General features: G+C 43.0%; 2 protein-coding genes across 10 annotated transcripts in view; one reads left to right on the forward strand and one right to left on the reverse strand.

The window, feature by feature from the left end:
* The window catches only part of TRIM66 (tripartite motif containing 66), a 101,801-nt gene that overhangs the window by 80,103 nt on the left and 1,378 nt on the right, over positions 1–20,320 (reverse strand). For 3 of the 9 annotated variants that reach the window (XR_014268198.1, XM_082478058.1, XM_082478064.1), the window contains exons 1-2: positions 15,205–15,520; positions 12,393–12,531 (exon numbers count right to left, since the gene is read on the reverse strand). The exons of 1 other annotated variant lie outside the window; for it this stretch is intronic. The gene's annotated coding sequence lies outside the window, so the exon portion shown is untranslated. 5 more of the 9 variants (XM_082478063.1, XM_082478061.1, XM_082478057.1 and 2 more) reach the window with 4 other exon arrangements.
* On the forward strand, positions 15,106–18,439 carry RPL27A (ribosomal protein L27a; the record flags this gene model as incomplete). The annotated part of the gene is made up of 6 exons (XM_082476787.1): positions 15,106–15,132; positions 15,216–15,442; positions 15,898–15,992; positions 16,424–16,499; positions 17,162–17,336; positions 18,272–18,439. 6 exons carry the CDS (start codon positions 15,106–15,108, stop codon positions 18,398–18,400), a joined length of 729 nt encoding a protein of 242 aa, XP_082332913.1. The 3' UTR covers positions 18,401–18,439.

A 20,320-nucleotide genomic window follows, 5' to 3' on the forward strand; every position in this document is an offset into this window, starting at 1 on the left:
CTTAGACCTTACACTTAGACCTTAGACCTTACATAATCACAATTCCCAGGGTTTTTTATCTGTAAAACGGGGATAATACCTACCTTATAGGGTTGTTGTGAAGTTTAGAAAAGATAATACAGGCATAAGCACTCGGTACAGCATCTGCCAACCAGAAGGTGCTTGATAAACGTGTTTCGCACCTCACAACTTGAGGACTAGAAAGGGGCAGTGTCATAAGTGAAAAAAGTTTTCCTTCCAGGCAAGAGCCATGGAAGATCTTTGTGGATCCACTGATTAAATCATTTCTTCAATAAATATTCACTTAGGCCCTCGTCCTGTGTCAGGTTCTACGCTGGGCTGTGGCATTGTAGAGATGAAAGGCACAGCCCAGTTGAATGAGAAGATGCCCACCTCACACCCTCCCCCAGTGCTGAGCCCCACTGCAAACATGCAGGCCTGGGGAGGCTCCACTGAGGGATCAGAGTTGAAAACCAGCTGGACAGACACTGAGCTCAGGCACAGCCCCTCTTCCATTCAACTCAGCAACTTCTCAGTTCTGCCCAGCAACCAACAGGAACAGATTTATGGAAATGGACTCATCCCCATGCAATGTGGCCGCAACTGGCTGGAAGCGTTTTTGCTAAGGACCTATTTAATTCTTCAGCCTCTATCCATCTCCCCTGCCAACCCTCTACCTATTCCCATATTTAACTTTTGAAAGCTTCGGACTGGCAGAAATAGGATAAGCCTTTTAGCAAGTCTGTACTCCTATTCTGCTGGATACAGTGGCAGTGCTAAAAGCTCTTTCCAAAGAACCAAACTCCCAAAGCATGGCTTCTCAAATTACAACAGGAATCTAAGTTCAGGTATTGGGTATCTCACTGGACTTGCCAGAGATAGGTGACATCTCTGCTTTTCATCAGTCAGCTCATTTGAGTGACATTCTTTTAGTCCTTCAGAAAACATTCAGTGAGCAACTGATATCCACCAGTCCTTGTGCATGGAGAATCTCCCAAAGGTATTGCTCCTTTGCCTAAACTTTAAACAGTCTTCTCTTCACATTCTTACCACACTGTATTATTATCATCTGTTTAGTTATCTGCCCTTCAATAGAATACGAGTTCCTTGAAGGCAAGGGCCCTGTCTTTTCATCTCTGCACCCTAAATTCCATAGGGCCTGGTACATAAAAGTCAATAACTACCTGTGAAGGAGATAGACATACAAACCAACAAATACCACACAGCATAGAATCCTAAAACCTCCAAGTAGCAGAGGAAGCTTATTCCACTCTGATTCACAAATGCAAATATGGAAGGTAACAATAGCCTGGCCAGACCGCAGGACATACTAAATAATGTAAGATGCCACATATTCAAGAAATTGCCTCTCTGGTTCCAAGTCAAGCATGTTTGCATCTAACAGATTTTTTTCCACTTCAGTTTCACAAGTTCTAAATAATGGTATTTTTTCACATTTCTTGGTCTCTTACTATATCCTAAGCACAGTACAGAATGTTTTATGTGTATGTTCTCATTTAATCTTCATAACAATCCTATAAGTTAATTACTACTATCATCATCCCCATTTTACAGGGAGGAAAACTTACCAAGCTATACAACTACTGTATTAAGTGGCAGGTAGATTAGGACTCACACTCAGATGCCCAGATATACTGACATCAAAGCTTATGTTTTCATTCTCCCTTGCACTTAGAATAACTTGGCAACAAACACTATGATTCTAATAATTGTCACTAGTATGAATTTAGTTTTCTGACTTTAGAGTCAAACATATCCTTGAGACATGCATAATTAGTTCACGTTAAAAACCTTTTTTTTTTTTAAAGCATTATGTTGTGTTTTTTTTAATGTATTTTATTTGTTTATTTATTTGTTTAGGCTGCACCAGGTCTTAGTTGCGGCATGCATGCGGGATCTAGTTCCCAGACCAGGGATCGAACCCGGGCCCCTGCATTGGGAGCACGGAGTCTTACCCACTGGACCACCAGGGAAGTCCCTAGTTCATGTTAAAAATCTTAAGTGAGATCAAAGACCTAAACATAAGAGTCAAAACTATAAAACTCTTAGAAGAAAACATAGGGGAAAAGCTTTATGACAATGGATTTGGCAATAATTTTCTGGATCTGACACCAAAAGCACAGGCTTTTGGAAAAAATAGGTACGTTGGACTTCTTTAAGATTTAAAACTTTCACTATGTTAACAGGACACTATCAACAAAACAAAAGGCAACCCATGGAATGGGAGAAAATATTTGCAAATCATTTATCTGATAAGGGTCTAGTACTGAGAATACCTAAAGAACTCAACAACAACAACAAAAACCTGATTAAAAAATGGGAAAAACTTGAAACTAACAACACTGTAAATCAACTATACTCCAATAGAAAAATAAAAATTAAAAAAAAGGCAAAACTGAAACTCTATATCATTAAACAACTCCCCATTCCCTTCTCCCCCCACCCCTTTGCAACCACCATTCTACTTTCTATCTCTATAAATTTGGCTACTTTAGGTACCTCATGTAAGTAGAATCATAGAGTATTTGTCTTTTTATGACTGGCTTATTTCATTTAACATACTGTTCTCAAAGGTCATTCATGTTGTAGCATGTGTCAGAATTTCCTTCCTTATTAAGGCTGAATAATATTCCATTATATGTGTATACCACAATTGTTTATCCATTCATCTGTCCATGGACTCTCAGGTTTCTTCCACCTTTTGGCTATTGCAAATAAGGCTGCTATGAACACAGGCATAAAAATATCTCTTCTAGTCCCTGCTTTTAATTACTTTGGGTATATATCCAGAAGTGGAATTGCTGGTAATTCTATATTTAAATTTTTTGAGGAATCAGTTTACTGTTATCCATGGAGTCTGCACCATTTTATATGCCCACCAATAGTGCACAGGATTCCAATTTCTCCACATCCTCACAAACACTTATTTTCTGTTCTTTTTTTTTAATAGTAGCCATCCTAACAGATGTGAGGTGGTATCTCATTATGGTTTTGATTTGTATTTCCCTAAATATTAGTGATAGTAAACAATTTTTCATGTGCTTGCCGGGCATTTGGATATCTTGTTTGGAGAAATGTCTATTCAAGTTCTTTGCCCAGTTTTTAATTGGGTTGTTTGTTTGTTTGTTTTTATTGTTGAGTTGTAAGAGTTCTTTACATATTCTGGATAATAACCCAACAGTGCTGGAACTTTTAAGACATATTTAAGATTCACCTTATTTATACATTTAACTTACTGTATTTCCAATAGTTCTTTAAGTAATTTAGAATGCTTATTTGCTGGACAATGGAATTATTTTTAAAAATTTAGTTTATAAAAGCAAATATTAACTGTAAATATGTTTAAATATTAATGAAAGGCCCTTTAAAAGTGATTGTTAAATTTGCTATATTTATAAATAGAACAAGATTTGCAAGTTAAAATTAAAAGCTTAAGGAAGAACTAAGTCTAAGTAGTAAGTTTAAAAATCACGTATTAATTAAAAAAATCAAAGTATACAATACCTATTCTGTACTCTGAACTCTCAACAGAGACTCAGAGAGCTTAGGTAGCTTGCCCAAGGGTTTAGAGGCCTCGAAATTCAGATCTAAAGACAACTGCAGTGCTATAATGCCTCAAAGATAGCCTAGACTTGTGCTACAAATCACTTTGAAAATACTGCAGACAACAAAACAAACAACAATGATGATGTTTCTGAATGCTGTCAACTTATTTGGCTTTTTCATCCCACGAGTTCATTCAGCAGATACTCACTGCATCTCTGTTACATGCCCTGTGCTAGAATACTGAAACGAAGGGACTTGGCTCTTGTCTCCAAGGACTACACAGTTCTCAGTGAGACTGTTTCCTAGGAAACCTGATGTTCAGAAGAAAGACAGAAGCTCCTCCCTGCTGGAGGAGGGAGCAGCTTAGATGGTGAATGGTTCATTAGTCAGTGCGAGTCTGTTCAAAATCTGTTCCTGACTGACCCTAGGAGCCCAGCCATTCTCCCCCTGCCTTGGAAGTTCAGTGGGTCAGGACATGTCCTCTCCTTCTGGGGAGTCAGCCAAACCTTGAATCAAAATCTTCCCAGGTTTCTTAGCCTGCCACCAATTTAAGGAAATCCCAAACATGAAAAATCCCAGCTTACAAAACATATATTAAGCATCAAGAGGATTTGCTTTGTCTCACAGATTCCCCAAAGAGTTGCTTTCAGCAATGAGTATCCCTTGGGCTCTTACATTCTGATTCTTTCTACACCTGAAATTCAGTACCTATGAAATGGGAAGAGACCTGTTATACAGAAGGAGGTGAACCTGTGGTGTTTTTGTATTTACCATCTGGGACAGTCCCATGAGCCCCAGCAACCTGCCCTAGCTCCTGGATCAAGCCCTGGAAGCAGTCCTTACAGAGCAAATGCTGACAGGGTAGGAGCCAGGCACCTATATCTTGCAGGTCCTGTTGGCATAATGAGCAGATCAGTACAGCCTCTATCTGTCCACTTCTGTGTTTCTGGTCAGCTAGTGGTCGCCCCATAAAGCTCACACCTATATCCATGCCCATGCATGTGCCCAGAACCGGGGCTTTTCCATTAATATCCTCAAGCATGAAGCAGTGTGTACAGCGAGCAAGCTTCACTCCCTGTAAGTGAAGCACAAAGCAGAGTGATTTGCTTCTTTGGGGAGACAGATATTCCTGGACAGGCCAGAAAGGACTCAGAGACCAAGGCCTCAGAAGTCCAGGCTATGTCCCTCTCCAGAACTGGAGGCTCATGCCCTACAACAGGGCACAGACTCAACCTCTCACTTGGGCCCAAAAGACAGTCCAGCATCTTTGCTGTGGAAAACAAAGCCTGGAGGGGTCTGCTAGGTTGTGTGTTTATTACAGGGTTTGTTTGCCTTCAAGTGTCCCAGATCTACCTGTGCCTCTCTTTATTAGTGGACAAGCTTGATCCAAGAGTTCATTTTGGAAAAGAGAAGGAAATTTATTAAATGCCAAGTTTATGCCAGGTGCTTTATATACTTTATCTCCATCCTCACAATTACCCTTGGAGATAGGGATTATGATATTTTTTTTTTTTTTTTATAAATTTATTTATTTATTTTTATTTATTTATGGCTGTGTTGGGTCTTCGTTTCTGTGCGAGGGCTTTCTCTAGTTGTGGCAAGCGGGGGCCGCTCTTCATCGCGCTGCGCGGGCCTCTGACTATCGCGGCCTCTCTTGTTGCGGAGCACAGGCTCCAGACGCGCAGGCTCAGTAATTGTGGCTCACGGGCCCAGTTGCTCCACGGCATGTGGGATCTTCCCAGACCAGGGCTCGAACCCATGTCCCCTGCATTGGCAGGCAGATTCTCAACCACTGCGCCACCAGGGAAGCCCGGGATTATGATATTTTTAAAAATTAAATAAAACCATCAGAGACAGGATGAGGAAACTGAGGTTCAGAGAGGTTGGGTAATTGCACAAAGACAGACAGTAAACAGCAGAGTTCAAATTCAAATTCAAATCCAGGTCAGTCTGATTTCAGACTCCATACTCTAAACTGAAATGATTCTCAAGCTGAGGTCCACACACATGTCCTCAGGAGCTCTCTCTGCCAACATTTTTAAATTAGTGTTTCATTCTGATGAGTTTTTTAAAGTATAAATATTCCGGATCATCTATATATTCATCATGATGAGATTTTAGAGGCAGTGTTAAGAGTTAGGATCTAGTTCTTACCAAGCAGTATTACTTTGCCTCAGGCTAATGAGAAGAGGAAGGAGCAGACAATATGTAAATGATGCACTCCTGCCACATGAAGCTAAAATGAGATTATGGCACACAATGATGAATGCTTCACAGTACTTGGAATAGACAAAGGTGGTGGGGAAAGTGGGGCACCATCATTGTGGCACAAGTTTGCTAAACTTAGCCACAACAGGGTCCACCACACTTAAGCTGTAGTGACAGTTTCGTTTAGCAACACATCATCTGCAAATGAAATTAACATTGTTAATTTGATTGTTTTGGTTTTTTATAATTTATAAACTGTATTAGGTTTTGTCATTGTATAAGAGCAGAAAGAGTGCACCTAGTTTTATATTTGTACTTATTTAAGAAAAAAACCAAAGATCATTTAATTCAAATCCGGAGCTCTGTAATTATGCAAATTTGAGAGAACTTTCACCTTCAATCCACAGTCTTTCAGAGCCAAGCCCATTAAGGACAAAGGACGAGGGGGTTGGGGGAGACCAGGCTTCTTGCGGGCCCAGCAAGATGCCACTAAATAAAGTAATAGGGGGGCTTTCACCGCTAATTCATTCTGAGGCTCAAAGGGCAGTTATTTCCCAGAGAGCAGCCATAGTAGGCGAGGTGAGGGCAATCTCTCTTAGAAGGTTTAAACGTGGTTGAGTTTATTTCATTAGACTTTGAGAATATCAGACCTTTTAGTCTTAGAACTGCTTTACATATTTTAATTATTGAGCACCCCAAAGAGATTTTGTTTATGTGGTTATATCTACTGCCATTTACTATATTATAAATTAAAACTGAGATAATTTAAAAATATTAATTCATTAAAAAACAATAAACCTATTACAAGTCAACATGAATAACATACTTTTCAGGAAAAATTAACTACTTTCAAATAATAAATTTAGTGAGAAGAGTGACATTGTTTTTCCCTTTTTGCAAATTTCATTAATGTCTGGCTTAACAGAAGACTTAATAGAAGCTGGCTTTCCATACCTGCTTCTGCAGTCAATCTGTTACATGTTGTTTTGTTTACAGTATATGAAGAAAATCCAGCCTCACACAGCTATACAGTTGGAAAAGATAGGAGTATTTTAGTAGCCTTATCAGATAATTGTGGATATTCTTTGATACTACTGCAAAATTTAACAAGCGGTAGTTTCTTAAAGGTTAGTTGTAATGTGGAATCTGAAACTACATCAGTGAACTTTTCTTACTCTGTTATATTAACATCCACTGGTCTGTTTTACACTTTGAACTGCTCTTTTACCCAGGCATAATTTTTATAACACCAAGCATTGGTGATTTGGAAAATACTGGTTCAATGATTTACACAGATGCTGCAAATATTGACATGTTTCATTATAGAAAAAAATCACACTCTTTAATATCACCTCTAATTGCATCAGAAAATTCTGTAACTATTATGAAGTTGTCAAACTCATGGAGGCAGCTATAACTTCACCCGAATTCTAATTCTTGCTTGCAAACTCAAATTTTATCATTGGCAACAAATATTGTCAGTTTTCTTCCTTGAAGTGACAGGCTCACTTCACTGAGAAAATATCTGCCAAATTCCCAAGCCTGAATAATCACAGTTTGTCTGTCAGTTGTTCTTTCAAATAAAACTATTGTTCTACAATAATAATAATAAGGCTAGTGCAGCGTGCAACTCAAATAGTAGCACAAGTGCAGTTCCTCACTTTGGTAAGTAGCAGAGGCGTTTTTTGCATACTTCCAATTTCTTCACATAGAATATTAAAAAGAGGGGGCTTCCCTGGTGGCGCAGTGGTTGAGAATCTGCCTGCCAATGCAGGGGACACGGGTTCGAGCCCTGGTCTGGGACGATCCCACATGCCACGGAGCAACTGGGCCCGTGAGCCACAATTACTGAGCCTGCGCGTCTGGAGCCTGTGCTCCGCAACAAGAGAGCTGCGACAGTGAGAGGCCCGCGCAACGCGATGAAGAGTGGTCCCCGCTTGCCGCAACTAGAGAAAGCCCTCGCACAGAAACGAAGACCCAACACAGCAATCAATCAATCAATCAATCAAATAAATAAATAAATAAGAACGTGAATTTCTAAAAAAATAAAAATTAAAAAAAAAATAAATAAAAAATAAAAAAATAAAAAAAAATAAAAAAAGAATATTAAAAAGACTTGTATTCAAGAATTGAAATTTAGGAACTTCCCTGGTGGCGCAGTGGTTAAGAATCTGCCTGCCGGGCTTCCCTGGTGGTGCAGTGGTTGAGAATCTGCCTGCCAATGCAGAGGATACGGGTTCGAGCCCTGGTCTGAGAAGATCCCACATGCCGCGGGGCGACTGAGCCCGTGAGCCACAACTACTGAGCCTGCGCATCTGGAGCCTGTGCTCCGCAACAAGAGAGGCCGCGACAGTGAGAGGCCCATGCACGGCGATGAAGAGTGACCCCCGCTCGCAGCAACTAGAGAAAGCCCTCACACAGAAACGAAGACCCAACACAGCCAAAAATAAATAAATAAAAATAAATAAATTTATAAAAAGAATCCGCCTGCCAATGCAGGGGACATGTGTTCGAACCCTGGTCCGGGAAGATCCCACATGATGCGGAGCAACTAAGCCCCTGCGCCACAACTACTGAGCCTGCGCTCTAGAGCCCGCAGGCCACAACTACTGAGCCCGCGTGCCACAACTACTGAAGCCTACGCGCCTAGAGCCTGTGCCCGCAACAAGAGAAGCCACCACAATGAGAAGCCAGCGCACCGCAACAAAGAGTAGCCCCCGCTCAATGCAACTAGAGAAAGCCCGCGCACAGCAACGAAGACCCAACGCAGCCAAAAAATAAATAAATAAATAAATAAATTTATTTTTAAAAAAAAAGAAAGAATTGAAATTTAATAAAAATGGACATTCTTCAGTGAAACTGGCTCTTTTCTTTTTCTTTTCTTTTCTTTACAAGCAAATGCCTGGCAGTGAAGAACACACAGACTCGTCTTTGGCTTTGGCTTTAGCATCATCAGTGCAAATGTCAACCCAGTGAAAAGGGCAAATAACATCTTAGTATTACTATGAAAATTGTTTTGACCTTGTGGAACCCCTGAAAGGGTCTCAGGGACCCCTGATGGGCCCTCAGACCACACTTTGAGAACTGCTGCACTAGACTCTGAAAAACAATTCTGGGCATTTGGGGGGGGTGGCACAGCTTTCCAAACCAGTGGGTACTACCCAGGGTAAGAATATAAAGAAATAAGTATTTCATTTCTGTCTTAGAAGAGCAATTGAATTAACTCTATCAGGGTAAAGGTTAAATTAAAGGCACAGCAATGGGTCTCTGATTTGAGGAGAAGGGGGGAAGGTCAAATGATCTCTTTTTTATCCCCTTCCTCCTTTTCACCATAACTTAGCTCTTCCCTCTCCTTCCTATCTCCCCTGACCTGGGAAAGTGAAGGGGATAGTTTGACAGAATGTACTTAAGCCAGGAGTAGCCAATTCAAATGCCTCCAGGGGACAGCCATATAAAGAGTGTGGGTCCAGTGTTGCCAAGTCTTAGTTTTTTCAAAACACCAGAAATCCGGATTTTTATTTAAATTTTTAAACGTTGGCAACCAATTAAATTTTTAAAAACATAAGAAAACAGCATGAGTCAAACAGAATATACCAGCAATCAGTTCTGCTTTAAGTCATGAAGAGACCTGAACTAAATGAAACATCAAGTGAAAGACTGGAAGGACGGACAGGAAACCTCACCTATATTACCTTGCTTACAAACCACCTCCTTTAATATCCCACACCCAGATGTGAGAGAAGGGAGATATTAACTGGGTTTCTGTAACCTTGCCAAGGAATAACAGAGCAGGTCATTGCATGCCACATTGGGAGTTAGAATTTCAAAGATTGTTTGCATGGGTAGTACAGAACAAATTATCATCAAAATTGTACACATTTTAGGGGAAAAAATGGGAGGGAGAAACACCAAGTAATGGGAGAGCACCTACTCTAATGCTAGACTGTGTTGAATGTGATATATTATTTGTTTGTTTACTTGTTCACTGCCTGTTTTAGACACAGTCCTAGGTCAGGACTTTGTCTTTCTTGTTCACCATGGTACCTTCCCCTCTTTGCCTGGCACCTATATATAGTGCCTGAACATAGCACGCACTCAATAAATATTTCTAAAATGAACAAATGAATCTCAGTATTTTTTCACTATACAGACAAGAAAACTAAGACTCAAAGAGAATATGCTACTTGTTCAAAATCATTCAGCTAGTGAAAACAGAGGTAGGAAATGAACCAAAATTTTTGTGTTCTTTCCATGAATTTTATCATCTAAAATTAAATTAAAACCGAGGAGCAGTTGAATTTGTTGTGCTATTGGATGAACTGCCCTCAAAGATCCTGGCATTCCTCCCTTCACATTCTGCTATTCTGAGTTTAATGGCAGCGGGGTTTTCCATCCTAGCTTCCAACAAAGCTGTTAGGAATGCATTTGCCACGTAGTACAATGAGACTTTTGAAAATCTATCCAACACAGAAAGGAAGGACTCTTAGTCCTCGAGTTATATTTATTTTTACTTTGTAATGAAGAAAATCTTGTGTGGTCCTATGAATTTTCCCCTAAATGCCATATTGCCGTATATCAAAAACTACTGATAAAAGCAAAAACAAAACAAAACAAACAAACAAAAACCCTGAACCTGGTGTAGTTTAAATTGGAAACTATACATGCTGCTGGTGCATAAATTGGTACAGGTACAATCCATTTGGAAAAAAAAAAAAAAAAAAAAAATATATATATATATATATATATAGCAACATAAAATGAATCATAAAAATGTTTATACCCTATAATACAGCAATCTCACTCCTGGGAATTTATCCTAGACAAGTTATTCAACAGAAGAAGAAAAAAGCCACAGATACACAAATGTTCACTGCATCATTTTCTCCAATAGCAAAGAACACAATGAGAACAAGAAAAAAAAATACATGAGAAAATGGCTTAGTAAATTACAGTACGTGGGACTTCCCTGGTGGCGCAGTGGTTAAGAACCCGCCTGCCGATGCAGGGGACACGGGTTCGAGCCCTGGTCTGGGAAGATCCCACATGCCGCGGAGCAACTAAGCCCGTGCGCCACAACTGCGCTCTAGAGCCTGTGAGCCACAACTACTGAGCCCACGTGCCACAACTACTGAAGCCCCCGCGCCTGGAGCCAGTTCTCCACAATGAGAAGCCCACACGCCGCAACGAAGAGTAGCTCCTGCTCGCTGCAACTAGAGAAAGCCCGCGCGCAGCAACAAAGACCCAATGCAGCCAGAAATAAATAAATAAATGAATAAATTAAAAAAAAAAAAAAAATTACAGTACGTGCTGAAGATAAATTAACTCTTCAGCTGTTAAAAATAATAATCATGGATACTGGGTAGTGATACAGAAAAAATGTAATAGTATTAAACAAAAAGCAGAATACAAAAGGATTTGCATACTATGATCATCAGCTTTGAAGATAGCTACGTCTAGATGTAAATAAAAACTGAAAGGTAATATTCAGACATGAAAACAGCATTGTAAGGTATTATAATTTGAGATGTTTACACTTATTTTTTTCAAAATTTTCTTTAATGTTTTACTGTCTTTTCTATTACATATAAGTTTTAAAATTCCTTCTGAAGTAAATTTGGATTTCTGAGTTTTTCTCAAATTCTCACTTAGAAAAGACATCCTGACTCTTCCCATCTTAAATTAACAATCTTCTACTTGAAAAAGGAAAGCAACATAATATTTCCAAATGTCCAAGTCTAAAGGTGGAGAGCAAGAAAACAAGGCTGGGTGCACCCATGCTGTTGTTGCTGTCTGAAGGACTGCTGATGAAGTCAGGCACCCAGAGAGGAGAGGAAGAGAGAGGGACCACCAGGGCCCTCTTCAGGGTGGCAGTATGTTTACAAGGCCACCTGGAGAGAGGGCTGAGGGAGCAAAAAGGTCAGCACTGCATATACCTGCCTCACCAGGCTGCTGCCTGGCATCCTCTCCCTTCTGCTCATTTCACAGGCATTTTTCTGAGGCCCTGACCCTCTGGGGGAGCCCAGATGTCTGAGATTTCACAAGGCCATGCTTTACTTTAGAAGAGATGCCACAGAGAAAGAGGCCTCTTACGGGTCATGTCCACCATCACGTCCCGTGTGCCTGGCGAGGAGGGACAGATCACCTAGTGCCTCATGTCTGGCTGCTACTTAACTTTGTATATACAGAATTCAGCTTTGTTTGCTCTCTCAGAGCTAGCTGGCTGACCCACAGTGACAAACCCCACAGGAGCCTTACGTTAAAGCTACATGATTTCCTCGGGAAGAAGAGGGAGCTGGCTAGAAAACCAAAACCAGACAACTGTCCAGGGCACTCCCCCTACCCTGGAGATCAAACCACCAATGAGGAGAATGTTCGGTGAGCACAGAACCCAACACAGAGTGCTAGTCCGCTCAGGGAGGCCTTCCATTCAGAAGGATGGCCTGAAGGATAGGATGTAGCCCCTCTGTAACCAAGGAACCTGACAAAACTATCCAGAAGCAGTGTCCCATCAACCAGGCTCTACCTCCATGCCCTGGGCAGTCTTGGTCCTTACTTCAGTCCCTATTTACTAGACACCTGAAGGTAACCTTTCATTCCCAAAACTCTGCCCAGCTTACCTCCATTCACAGACCATCTTCCCAAGGGTAGTTTCTAGGTAGCTCAGTTCATCACTTGTGCACTTACTGGCCAGTTTTGATGTCAAATAGAGGACGATCTCTTCCTAGGCCTTGCCCCCAACTCTCAAGGCCTCTCTTTCTGCTGGTAACAGACAATATGTGATTAAGGACTGAAGGAGTGATGAAGCCCATAATGCTGTGAGGTCAGAGGGGGAGGAGTCGCTAAGGTAAAAGCAGGAGATCCGGAGAAAAAAGACTAAAGGCTAGGCCCAGGCTCTATATCTTAGCAGCTCTATAGCCTCTGGCAAGTCAGTCAACCTTCTGTGCCTCAACTCTCTCATCCATAAAATGGGGCTAGTAGAGTTGACCTCTCAGGCAGACACATTTTGTAAACTGCAAGGTGTATTTGGTTATTCTCACTGTGGGCTGGAGTGTTCTGGGAACACTCCAGAAGAAGAAGAATATAAGGTAGGGCTTAAAGGTTGAGGAAGCTTCGGGACATCTGGTCAGAAAGAAGATGAGTACTCCAGGCATGAGAAATGGCACTAGCACAGGAAAAAAGGTAGAAGGTATGTACCAAGTTTGGCTGCAGTAGAAAGCTTGTGTAGGGAAGAAGCCGAGGTTAGTTTGGAAAGGCAAGTGGGCTGTATTCTGTTGGTAATAGGGAGCTATCAGACTTTTTGATCAAGTAAGTGAAAGGATGAGAGTCATGTTTTAGGAAGATCAACCTGACAGAGGTGTGAAGGACAGAGGGATGGGAGGAGGGTTAGAATACAGGCAGGTTGATCACAGGAGGGTGTTGAACTCCAGATAAGAGATAAGATGAGGGCTTTAATAAAGGCTATGGCATGAGGGCTAAAAAGGAGAAAGCAGATTTGAGAGATAGGTATAGAAAAACACGGTGACAGCGTATTAGAGGAAAAGAATGCTTGGGGACAATTTTCAAGTCTCCCTGACATCACTATCTGGGTGGACAAGGCTGCTCACCAAGCTACAGAATAAAGAAGGCACCAGAGGGCTTCCCTGGTGGCGCAGTGGTTGAGAATCCGCCTGCCAATGCAGGGGACACGGGTTCGAGCCCTGTTCTGGGAGGATCCCACATGCCGCGGAGCAACTGGGCCCGTGAGCCACAACTACTGAGCCTGCGCGTCTGGAGCCTGTGCTCCGCAACAAGAGAGGCCGTGATAGTGAGAGGCCCGCGCACCGCGATGAAGAGTGGCCCCCGCTTACCACAACTGGAGAAAGCCCTCGCACAGAAACGAAGACCCAACACAGCCATAAATAAATTAATTTAAAAAAATAAATAAATAAATAAATAAATAAATAAAAAAGAAGGCACCAGAGAACTGGGAAGATCAAAGTCTTTGGATATGTCTATCTAGGATGTCTTAGAATGTCCAAGGAATACTAACCAGAAATTAGGTGAATATACGAGTCTGGAGCTCAGCAACAGAGATGTGAATTGAAGTCACCCAAGATGAGTTCACCCAAGAACACTGCGTACTAGGAAAAGTTAAGAGAGGCAAGGACAGAAGGTTGAAGAACACCAACACTTAAATGGTGGACAAATTTAGAAGAACCTGAAAGGAAGACAGAGAAGTAGCCAGAAAGACAGCAGGAAGGCAAGAGATTAGCTAGAAAAAGAAGTCAAATGGGTAAAGTACAACAGAGGATAAGTGGTATGAAGAGTACATTCAATTCGGTGTTTAGTTAATTGATGACCTCGGTAAGAGCAATTTCATTGAAATAACGAGGCTGAGAGCTAGACTGCAGTGCATTAAACAATGAATGGGAAGCTAGCAAATGGACAGGATTTGTTGACTATTCTTTTGGGGAGCTTGGCTGAAAAGGAAAGAGCAAGGGTAATAAATAGAAACAGGGAGAATTTAGGATATTTTAGCTAAAATGTATTTTAGCTGAAGGGAACAAGGCACAGAAAATACACCCAAACACACACTGAGTAACTGAGGGAATGTGATCTTGAACACTGGTTGAGACTTAAGACGGAAAGGATGTCTCTTGCACTTTAGTTTAGAAAGGGAGGTGAGGGTAGGTGCATTCATTCACTTAACGATCAACTGTTGAACATGTACTACATGCCAGGAGCTAGGAGTCCATGGATAAAAGAAAGTAATCCTCCAGCCTTTAAGAAATTTGGTCTAGTAGGAAAGACAAATGTGGATCAACAATTACATAAGAGCTCTGTACTAGATTTTGAGGTGGGACAGTGGGGGAAGGTGAGCAACTATGGCTGAATGGGTCAGAGAAGTATTACAAGAGGAGACCCTTGCATAGGGTCCAGAATGAGCGGGGGTTCTCTGGTCCAGGAGAGGAGGGGGTCACGGGCATGCCAAGTAGGTTGCAGTGAAAATTAAAACGTGGCGGGTAGAAGATTTACAGGGTCTGGAGAATAAAGAATCCTAAAGCGACCAGGCGTAGAGGTCCCTGAACTGAGATTGTTCAAACTGAGGACGCCCGGGACGATGGCACAAGGGCAAAGGAGAAAGGAAGACATTGAGCCCACTCAGTAGTGTGGGTGAGCAGGTCCCAGAAGGTGGTAGAGACATCTAGAAAGACTTTAAAGGGAGCAGGAAGAGACATCGGGTGGGCACACAGGGTCAAATAGGGCCTTGCGGTTTCTCACTGCGGCCAGGGGACAAGCAAGCAACCGCTACCGCCCGGGCCGAGCCGACCACCAAAAACAGGGAGACGCATGGGGCTGCTCAGCATGCGGCAGTTGGTGAGCAGCAGAGGAATACAGCGTCCCCGGCAAACTCCTGGGCCGTGGCCCCTGGAAAACCGCCCGGCCCACCTGGACCGCAGCTGCCTGCACTACAGCGTCCCAAGCCCCGCCTTCCGCGCCAGCGCTCCGCCTCCGAGCCCGAGCGCACGCTGGACAGCACGGAGAAGGCTCTCGGCCCCCGCAGCCTCCGGAACAACGCTATGACGGAGAGTTCACCCCACAGGAAGAGGAAACAGCAAATTCTGCAGCCGCTCAAGACCCGCGACGCCAAAAAAGCTCCGCCCGCGGCCCGGCCTCCGGACCGGAAGTGAGGCGATTGGCTCCGCCCCCGAGCTCGATAGCTCGCGAGACTTTGCAGAGACGTTCCTTTTTCGTATCGGTCGCTGACATGGTAGGTGATTTTTCTAATGCGTCCGCATAGTTGCTGGCCTAGGCCGCGAGCTTTACTCACCTTGCACCCCAGCCACCTACTCCCGAGCTTGGCCCGGTTCTCCAGGCCGCGCATGGCCAGCCGCAGGGCGGGGTAGCCGGCGTGGGTCCGGGGCGGGGCGAGGAGCCTGGGGCCGCGTGTTCATCCTGGGGTTCGGTTTCTCGAGACACGCGGTCCGGGGTGTCCGGGCGCCTCCCTGATGAGGCCGCACGGCCCCGGTACAAGCCGTAACCTCGACTTTGCTGAAGGCGCAACAAAGCACATCCTTGACCCCTAGGCCTACAGGCCACTCACAGACTGGCACGCTTCGCCCCCTGCCCTTCTTCCCTTAGGCCTTATCACCAAGCATCTTTTCCCACACAGCCATCCAGACTAAGGAAGACCCGGAAACTTAGGGGCCACGTGAGCCACGGCCACGGCCGCATCGGTAAGTGCTGTCTCCCCATCCTGGTCGGCCTTGGGCTATCTGCACGGCGCTAGCTTGTCAGGAAGTAGGTAGCTTAGAGAAGTGGGTTAGTCAGAGCTCTGTGCAGTCGAGTTGGATTGAATTTGATCATTAGCTGTTGGCTTTTTCTTTGAGAATTCTCTAGTGTTCCAGTTTTAGAGAATTTCACATCAGTTGGGGGTTTGGAAATTGAGCGGGGTCCAGTATTGAATTGGTTGAAGGCATGGAGTACTGTGTTAGTGTTGTGATGTGGAACACTGTAAAGTGATGATTATCCCAGAGTCTTGAAGGAACAGCATTGCTGGAAGAGGTATGAAGCAAAGGCACAGAAGTATGGGGAAATGCTTTTGCGAGAAGTAACATCGAGGGGTTGGAGAAGGCTGTTTTAGACGTGTAGCTTTGTGTTCCTGCAGGCAAACACCGGAAGCACCCGGGAGGCCGCGGTAATGCTGGTGGCATGCATCACCACAGGATCAACTTCGACAAATAGTGAGTGTTTTTTGGACTCTGCCTTTACTAACACTGACAGCTTTGGATTTAGGGGTAGAGGGTAGTTAACATCTTCAACGGGAAGCAAGCCTCTTACCACTCAGAAACCTTGCCTGTGGCTGGGTTTTGTCAAGTTAATATTTGATGTGAACTGAGAACTTGTCACCGAGGCTAGAGTCACGCTTGGGTATCGGCTATTGCCTTAGTGTGCTAGAGTCCTCGAAGAGAAACTGCTGACCTTATTCACTGGCTGTGGCCCTCATGGCATAGTCAGTCACCGGGTTAGTGACATGCATCATATTGACTTACACAACTGTTAGATCCATTTAACGCCCACAAATTAGGGGGGGTTGTATTTTAACTATTTGTTTAGGAGACCTGTGTTATAGGAGTGTGGAGAAGCTGTCAAGTGACCTGAATCCTAGTCTTGGCACTGCCTCTGACCTTCTCAGTGACTTACTCTGGTTTCATGGAATAAGGCTAGTCTTTTCCACCTGATAGTCTTTGGTGGCTTTTTAAAGATTTGTTTTATTCGAGAAGTGGAGTACCTGCTGTGTCACTCTTCTGCATGAGTGAACAACGTACACTGTAATGGGGGGAGATGGTAAACATAGCTTCTTAGTTGGAGTGAGTTAATGGAAATGGTTGCCTTCTTTTCCCAGTCACCCAGGATACTTTGGGAAAGTTGGTATGAGGCATTACCACTTAAAGAGGAACCAGAGCTTCTGCCCAACTGTCAACCTTGATAAATTGTGGACCTTGGTCAGTGAGCAGACACGGGTAAATGCTGCCAAGAACAAGACTGGAGCTGCTCCTATCATTGATGTGGTGCGATCGGTGAGTGAATTGAATATTTTTTGCCTTTATGTGGACCCTTGCCTCTCAAAATTCTGGATAATATACTTGCACCTGAAGTCTGTACCCAGCTGCCTACTAGACAATTCCACTTTCCGTAGCATTTCCACGGGTACTTACTGACCAAAATTGAACTCTTGTTCAATTGTGATTCATGCAAAACATTTGAAGAGTAATTCTTCCACTCCCTCGTTCATTTACTTCGTTTTTCACTTGAACATTTTCCAATCAGTTATCTTATTCCTAGTGTTAGTGCCCTGATTTGTATGGGTTTCTCACCTGAACTATTGGTAGTAATTTAGGTCAGCTAGCTCTGGTCTGTTTTACACAAGACTGCATGAGGCACAGCCCTTGACCCTTTATGTTTCTTACAGAATAAAATCTTAATATGTTCAGTTGTTATTTAAGGCCTGACATTATCTGAAGAGAACCCCCCCCCCCAAAAAAGGCATTTTGTTTATCATTAGGAGTTCTGGTCCTTGTGTCAGCCTTACCCCCTGTGGGTATGGAGGTGGTGGGAATCCTGAGGGGGCTTTCAGTAAAGTTTTAAAATTCCCTTTCTCAGCCTCTTCTTTGAGCATTTCTGATGACCATGACTTCTTGGAGCATTGCTGGAAATGTGATTTTCCTTTTTTGCTTATCAAGTCGTAACTGAATAGGAGAAAGGGATTTGAGCTCTGCCCGAGACTAGAGTCACATCCTGACAGCTCTTGTCCTGGTGTGCTAGAGTCCTCGGAGAGAATCTGCTGGTCTTGATTCACTGGCGAGGGCAGTCAGTGCCCCCGGGAGTGCCCAGATCAGAAACATGCCCTCCCTGGCTCCTAGATGGAGTGGCTTGGTAGGCATCTTTCTTCCTACCCATCACGGAGTTGGTGACTGCCACGGTGCATTATAAACCCTTTTCTCTGTTCTTCTAGGGTTACTACAAAGTTCTGGGGAAGGGAAAGCTCCCAAAGCAGCCTGTCATCGTGAAGGCCAAATTCTTCAGCAGAAGAGCTGAGGAGAAGATTAAGGGTGTCGGTGGGGCTTGTGTCCTGGTAGCTTGAAGCCACATGGTGGGATTCATTAAATGATAAGCGCTTTTCTCTTCTGGTCTGAGTGAGGGTTCTTTGGCACTTCTACCTCCCTACCTGTACAGAAACCCACCTAACAGGTTCTAGGAGTAAGGGTGTGAGGACCTGGGCTCTGCTACCAACTCCCCTCAAAGTATGGAAGAAATGGCACCAACACTTAGAATAAGGCCTTGGCTGGTTACCTAATTTGAGGCTTCTCACTCACAAAGTGAGAATGATACCTGTTGATAATGTATATATCGTATCATTGAAAGGCCTATTGGCATTGTATGCTCTGAATTTATGAAGGAGTGGGAGAATGTGCCCTTAATTGTTCCATGGGGCTCAAGGGGGGGAAACTCATGATCTTTACAAGATTTTGATGAGTCGTATTGGCAAGATGAGTCAGTGGTAGGATAGAAGTGGTTCTTTGGAACTTACTTCCTCAGTCTAAGGTTCTTCCACCTGGCTTCCTCATCTCAGACCAAACCATTCTGGTCATAATCAAAATGTTGGAATGGGGCCCAACAGGCTGAATTTTAAACACACCAGGGCTTTTATACATCAGAGTGGTTTGGATTCTAGAAAGCAGTTGTCAGGATTTATGTGTCCCTGTGCATAGGAGTCTTAATGTTCAAAGAAATAACGTCATGAAATGCTAATGATTTTCCTTCCAGTGTGAAATGTATCTAATAGAGAAATTTGGGGAATGCTAAAGGCCAGAAACCAGAATCAGGTTTTCTAGGATTTGTTACCTCCTGCAAAACCAAGATGAGCAATGCTTGTGTGCAGATAGGACTCTCTTAGGTCTTGGTAAATTGTAATTTGCTATAGTTTTCCAAGCTTTTGAAAGTTTTTTGACCCATAATAGAACTTGCAGGCTAGAACCCTGACCAAAGAATAGTTAAGATGGCACTTACTTAAGCCTACTGAAACTCTACTTACGTGTTTAGTTTGGTAGAGGGTGGTTTCTGTATTGCTTTGTGGGATCATAAATGGACTGGGAACTATGACTTTCTGTGAGACTAATTTGTCATGACAGCCTTCAGAAGATACTGGGGATGGTCAAATGTAAGGAAGCACAGGGGAGGAAATGTAATTGATTTGTATAATGGAGAGTTAAAGATGTCAGGAAGGCACTCAGTTGGATAAGCGAATAACTGGATCATTTACATCTTCTGTTGATACTGGTGAAGAAAGGTAAAAATCGGTTTTTCCTTAATGTCTTTTGAAGGACTTATAATAGGGAAGCTTTGATGCCTTCTAGACACTGAAGATACAGAAATATGTAAATACAGTGTCTTAAGATTCAGGCCGGATTTGAAATTTATATCTAAACCTAATAGCTGTGTGACTTAGGCTTAGTCCAGTTTTCTCATCTTTAAATTTAGGTAAACGTACCTACTTGAGGATTGTGTGGATTAAGTGAAATGGAAAGCATTTACTAAATTTTTGTGTTTAGCTCTTAGTAACTAGCATGTAAGTGAACCATTATTACCCGAGCAGACAAGTCAGTTAACCTTGGTGTGATTCAGTCAATGGGAAAGTGGTCTTAAACACAGGAAAGAGCAAACATGCATTTAGGAAACCCAGTTTGGAAAGGTTAGGCAAGTTGGGAGGTGTTTTATGGGAGATGAGCCTGGAGCGAACAGGTAAACTATCCTGAAACTGGATGGGATAATGCTCATCCCAATCCTATATGGAGGTGCTGCTGTTGGACATGCATGCTAAATATGAAAGTCACTAGTACAGCCATTCTGAATAGGGAGGATACCTCAAATACCATCTCCAAGCCTGGAGAGTATAGCTACTGATCTGTGTGAGCTGCCATGTTCCAGCTTGCTCACTCACCATTATCTACAGGTAATAACTGGGCAGATGCTCTGATTACTCCCAGGTAATACTGTTGCCAAA

This window comes from Balaenoptera physalus (assembly GCF_965194825.1).
Source record: "Balaenoptera physalus genome assembly, chromosome: 10".
NCBI classification, from domain to species: domain Eukaryota; kingdom Metazoa; phylum Chordata; class Mammalia; order Artiodactyla; family Balaenopteridae; genus Balaenoptera; species Balaenoptera physalus.